The sequence below is a fragment of the Balaenoptera ricei genome, chromosome 10, assembly GCF_028023285.1.
Source record: "Balaenoptera ricei isolate mBalRic1 chromosome 10, mBalRic1.hap2, whole genome shotgun sequence".
Lineage (NCBI taxonomy): Eukaryota > Metazoa > Chordata > Mammalia > Artiodactyla > Balaenopteridae > Balaenoptera > Balaenoptera ricei.
In genome coordinates, this window is record NC_082648.1 from 28,880,188 (window position 1) to 28,886,333 (window position 6,146).

The 6,146-nt window shown below is 37.1% G+C and overlaps 1 protein-coding gene across 1 annotated transcript; it reads left to right on the forward strand.

The window, feature by feature from the left end:
* The first annotated feature begins 424 nt into the window (after positions 1 to 424).
* On the forward strand, positions 425 to 5,362 carry ALG10 (ALG10 alpha-1,2-glucosyltransferase). The gene is made up of 3 exons (XM_059934543.1): positions 425 to 724; positions 1,919 to 2,116; positions 3,798 to 5,362. Exons 1-3 carry the CDS (start codon positions 425 to 427, stop codon positions 4,851 to 4,853), a joined length of 1,554 nt encoding a protein of 517 aa, XP_059790526.1. The 3' UTR covers positions 4,854 to 5,362.
* Positions 5,363 to 6,146: the final 784 nt, after the last annotated feature.

A 6,146-nucleotide genomic window follows, 5' to 3' on the forward strand; every position in this document is an offset into this window, starting at 1 on the left:
CCACCCTCCAAAGTTGATGAAATCAAATGCCTTGGAACTGACTGTTTAGTAATTCAGATCACTTGAGAGAAAAAAATAACCTGGGCGGGGGAATGTGTAAATTTTTAGAGCTTGGGGATTGCAAACGTGGGAAAATGCTGCCACCTCCTGGTAAGAAATGGGAACAGCAGGAAAAAAGCCAACAAAGACCTTCAGGATAAGCAGCTGCTTTCATTTCAAAGCAACAAGCTGCGGAACTCTAGCGCCCTCAGATCCCCCGAGGTCTGCCCCTTCCGGCTGCTCTGACCACTCAGTGCGCCCTGCGCAACGTGATTGACAGGGCAGCGGTCCGGTGCGTTACCTAAACTCCTCTCTTGGAAAACAGTGACCCGACCCTTCCGGAAGCTCAGGGTCCGCTCTTCCCAGCATCCTTTGCCTTCCGGCTATGCTCAGTTCCCTCCGGCCAGTCCCTTCTTGCGCGCCCATTTCGAGCCCGAATGTCAAGCTCGACTTTGGGGACTTGAGAATCCCGCACATATTTTCCAGGACTAGATTCTTGGCTATGCCGGCAGGAATGGCGCAGCTGGAGGGTTACTATTTCTCGGCAGTCCTGAGCTGTACCTTTTTAGTGTCCTGCCTCCTTTTCTCTGCTTTCAGCCGGGCGCTGCGAGAGCCCTACATGGACGAGATCTTCCACCTGCCGCAGGCACAGCGCTACTGTGAGGGCCATTTCTCCCTCTCGCAGGTGGGGTCCCCAACCTGTCTGCACCCTCGAACAGGCTAGAAAGGGAAGAGCTGGCCCCAGTTCTAATTTCTCCTACCTTTATCCTTAGCTCCCTCCACTCCAAACAGGAAAGGAACTGGGTAATCTTTCGTTCCTGTCTCTGAGATCTGTAAAATATTTGCTAAATGAATGAATAAAGAGCAGATCTGTCTCCTAGCAAGAAAAGCTCTGGGAGATTAACTAATGGGGAACTGAGTTACTGCCCCTCTTTTTGGCTAATGATGAAAGCTATCCTAGTTTTTCTTTGCCAATCCCGGGATTAGAGGCATTGGACTGCTCCTAGGAAATGTTAGAAAATTTCACTTTAGCTCACCTGTCAAGCATCTCACTGTGTATTTTGGGAGTCGGATAGGAGGGGGAGGGGGGAATCTTCAGCTACTAAGAAGTGACAAGTTACATTAACCCCATCCTTGGTGTTTTTAGCAACCTTTGTTAACTGGATAAACTGGCAACCAGTGAAGTGCCAGCATGTTTGAGTATATATTTGGCTACATAGATGTGTAGATATGGATACAAAAACAGACACATTGTCCTTCTCTTCTGGTGAAGTCATTGTAGAGTAGTGGTTAGAAATATAAAGTCTATAGTTAAAGACCTGATTTTAAATCTTGGCACTGTTATTTACTAGTCATGCCGCTTGGAAATTTTCTGAGTTTCAGGTTACTCATCTGAAAATGACAGTAAAATAGTATCTACTGTAGGGCTTGTTGCAGGATTATATACAGAGGATTTAGCACAATTCATGGCTCTCTCTACATTGTAGTTGTCATTATGGATCCTGTGCTTTAATCTCTTTAAACATTTTTTTCTCCAAATCCATCAGAGTTCCAGCGGATGATTCCAGGCTTTTTAAAACTGGAGCATTTGCAATTCAATCAGCAAATTACAGGCCCTCCAAAGAGTATATCTTGGAAAATAGAAACTGAGTTTAAGTTGTTGTCTACTGGTTGCTTGTACCTTAACAATCACAAAGCAGGTACAGGGACAAAACATAAGATAAACTTTTCTTTAGAGGAGGCATCTGATTTGCTCATTTAACTGTGACTTAGGATAACTTCCCAAAATGCCTGATTATTGGTAAAGATGACATCTCTGTGTCAGTCCTATCAGTATTACCTCTTGCTTTTGCTTTATTGTTGACCTTTTTTTTTTAAGTGGGACCCCATGATTACTACATTACCTGGCTTATACCTGCTGTCAGTTGGAGTGGTCAAACCTGCCAGTTGGATCTTTGGATGGTCGGAACACGTTGTCTGCTCCATTGGAATGCTCAGATTTGTTAATCTTCTCTTCAGTGTTGGCAACTTCTATTTACTATATTTGCTTCTCCGCAAGGTGCAACCCAGGCACAAGGTTTGTTTTCAAAATAATTTATTATATTTAAGTTTATGTACAGTCAATTCCACAATTATGGTGAATTTGTTTTATGAAATTTGGTGAAAAATGTATTTAACATTTAATATTTGTGTATCTTTTGTAAAGATAAAGCAAGTCCCCTACCCCCATTTTAGAAGATATTTGTGTTTAAATACTTGAATTACTCTTATTTATTTATAAAACCTATAAATTTTCATGAATTAAACCAGTTCAGTAAATATCTCAGTATGCTAAGCACTGAGATTACAGAGGTAAATGACACAATCTTTTTCTTATAAAACTTATATCTTCATTAGGGGAAACAGACATTACCAAGCAATTTTTTATGATTTAAGAATGCGACCTTGGAGGTGGATTACCTGGGTTTGAATTCTATCCACTTACTAATTGTGTTACTTTGCAAGTTACCCCTTAGTGACTCCTTGTTTTCATCTGTTAAATGAGAAAAATATAGACTCTACCTCATAGGACTGTTCTGAAGAGTAGAAGAGCTTAATAAATGGAAGGTGCTTAGAATATTGCCAGGTGTATAGTAAGGAATCAATAAATATTAATTATAATAGTTACTTTTAACTTAAAGGGATGATTTCAATAGTGTAAATTATGAGAGAGCAATAGCTATAAAACGCTATGAGGATACAGAGAAGGAGCAGAGGAGCACTTGTTGCACCCTGACTGGGAGGGAGAGGTGTGGGTGGCATTGGGTAAGGCTTCACAGAGAAGATGGTACCTGAGCTGAATCTTGATGACAGATAGGACTGTAGGATGGGAATGAATCCTGACAGGATTAACAGCATAAGCAAAAGTAGAAAGGCACTGAACAACAAGATGCAGGGAATTGCTATTTGGAATTATAAGGTTATAAAGTACAGGGACGTGAGGCTGCAGAAGACTGTAGAAGAAGGTAGGGGAGAAGTCACGAATATCTTTTTATGTCATGGAAAGCATTTTAAACTTTATCTAATAGGTGATGGACAGCCCTTAATTTTAATCAAGGTAATGGCATGGTCTGGCTTGATGATTTAGATTAACTGGATGATAGAATTCAAGGAGATAAGAATACTTTCAAATTCTGCCTGAGACTATCAGCCCAAAAGAAGATGTTTAAAACTTTAGACTAGGCCCACTATTTTCAGGAAGATCCCTGTAATTTCATCATAAAATAATAAGATCATTGTGAATGGTGGTATAAATGTTATATACATATTTATATTCTCTTTAGTGCACAGTTTTGAAGGGATATCTTTAAAAGAAATTGGTGATGATGGTTAAGTGAATGCTTATGGAAGGCACGAAGATAAGCTCACTGAAATGGAACCACCTGCACTGTGTCCCATTTGTCTCCATGTTCCCCATAGAACTGAGGTCATTGTCTTGCACGCAATAACTCCTTAACTATTTGTTGAATGATTCAAAGTATTTTAGGCTTTGACACACACATGTATTGTCTTACTGGTTTCCAAACTGCTAGGTGTAACTAAAAAGTATCAGAAAGTGCCCTTATAAATACATACTGTGTTTTTGCAAAGCCAAAAATAACATTAATGTTGAATAATTTTTTTAAATAAGACTCAGGCAGTTTTTTGTTTTTTAGTTCATTAGCTCAGCAGAAACAGCCTATTTGTTTTATTGTGAACTGTGTTTTCTCTTCTTGTAGGCTGCCTCAAGTATCCAGAGAATCTTGTCAACATTAACATTAGCAGTATTTCCCACACTCTATTTTTTTAACTTCCTTTATTATACAGAAGCAGGATCCATGTTTTTTACTCTTTTTGCCTACTTGATGTGTCTATATGGAAATCATAAAACTTCAGCCTTGCTTGGATTTTGTGGCTTCATGTTTCGTCAAACAAATATCGTCTGGGCTATCTTCTGTGCAGGAAATGTCATTGCACAAAAGTTGACTGAAGCTTGGAAAACTGAACTACAAAAGAAGAAAGAAGAGAGGCTTCCCTCTATTAAAGGACCATTTTCAGAATTCAGGAAAATTCTTCAGTTCCTTTTGGCTTATTCCATGTCCTTTAAGAACTTGAGTATGCTTTTCCTTTTGACTTGGCCCTACATCCTTCTAATGTTTCTGTTTTGTGCTTTTGTGGTAGTTAATGGTGGAATTGTTATTGGTGACCGGAGTAGTCATGAAGCCTGCCTACACTTTCCTCAGCTATTCTACTTTTTCTCTTTTACTCTCTTTTTTTCCTTTCCTCACCTACTGTCTCTTAAGAAAATCAGGTCTTTTCTTTGCTTAGTTTGGAAACGGAGAATTCAGTTTTTTGTGATTACTTTAGTCTCCATATTTTTAGTTTGGAAATTTACTTACACTCATAAATACTTGCTAGCAGATAATAGGCATTATACATTCTATGTGTGGAAAAGAGTTTTTCAAAGATATGAAATTGTGAAATATTTGTTAGTTCCAGTTTATATATTTGCTGGTTGGAGTATCGCTGACTCATTGAAATCAAAGTCGATATTCTGGAATTTAATGTTTTTCATATGCTTATTCACCATTATAGTACCTCAGAAACTGCTAGAATTTCGTTACTTCATTTTACCCTATGTTATTTATAGGCTTAACATACCTCTGCCACCTACATCCAGACTTGTTTGTGAGCTGGGTTGCTATGCAGTTGTGAATTTCCTAACTTTTTATATCTTTCTGAATAAGACTTTTCAGTGGCCAAATAGTCAGGACATTCAGAGGTTTATGTGGTAATATCAGAAATATCTTGAACTCTAAAAATAGACTTATTATTTAGACTATTTCCATAATGAAAACTAAGTAGAAACTTTGAAATTTCTTTTAGGCACCATGGTGTTCCGCAGATCACATCAGATTTTTTGTGCTTTAAATATCAGAAATATGTATTTTAAATATAGATATATGTGAAATATGTATATATATATATATATATATATACATATATATATGTGTATATATATGTATATATATATATTTATGACCCAAGGAAGTTAAATGATAAAGAAGTGAGAAAAGTTTAAGACTTGCTCCATAAGCCTGAATAATGATGGGAAAGTAAAATTATTCATAGCTATCTCATGATATTTCTTTGATACTGTTGGCCACTCAGAAAGCTTGGAAACTTTTTTGTATACAAGTTTATTTATTAATTCTCTTCAGAAAAAGTAGCAAAGTCTTTGAAAAATATTTACAAATGATTAGGTAATATTATTGATTGAAAATTTGTTTAACATTTTAGTAAATATAATTTCAATCATAGGGTAAAATAGACTCACATAGATAGCAAATGTTATAAAATAGAGGCTCTTCTGTGTTTATCTAGGAATCAAGTTGTTGATTTTTGTTAAAAATCTAGAAATGATGAAGTCCTTTCACTGTTCCTAATATGAAATAGATCATGGGCAAAGATAAATTGTGTTGATGATAATACCTTTTAAAAGGGATTTTCTTTCTGAAATACGCTACTCTATCAGTTTCCTTTGGCTGCCATAACAAATTACCACAAATTTGGTGGCTTAAAAAAAATTTCAGAATTCTGGGGGCTAGAAGCCTAAAATTAAGATGTCAGCAATGTTAGTTGCTTTTGGAGGCTGTAAAAGAGAATCCATTCCATGCTTCTCTCCTACCTTCTGCAGTCCGTGGTGTTCCTTGGTTTATAGATGTATCACTCCAGTATCTGCCTTTGTCTTCACATGACCTTCCTCTCATCCTCTTTCTCTTACAAGGACAAGGTCTTTGGATTTAGGGCCCATCCTAATCCAGGATAATTGCGTATCCAGATCTTTAACTTAATTATGTCTACAAAGACTCTTTTTCCATATAAGGTCATATTTACAGGTTCCAAGTTGACCTATCCTTTTGTGGGGCACTTTTCAACCCACCAAAGTTACCAAAGGAGATTTTACAATAAATTTCATAAAATTTGTAGGAAATAATTTTTTGCTGAGATAGTTTAAATAAAATTGCATATTTTCAGAGAGGTTAAAAACAAGTGATTTGCAGGGTCACATAATTATAAAACTAAAA

Excerpts from the sequence above, each read along its gene's own strand:
- ALG10 (XM_059934543.1), top strand. The coding sequence starts at position 425 with ATGCTCAGTTCCCTCCGGCCAGTCCCTTCTTGCGCGCCCATTTCGAGC. Across the intron at positions 725-1,918 it reads GCCATTTCTCCCTCTCGCAG|TGGGACCCCATGATTACTAC; the intron begins GTGGGGTCCCCA and ends TTTTTTTTTAAG. Across the intron at positions 2,117-3,797 it reads AGGTGCAACCCAGGCACAAG|GCTGCCTCAAGTATCCAGAG; the intron begins GTTTGTTTTCAA and ends CTCTTCTTGTAG.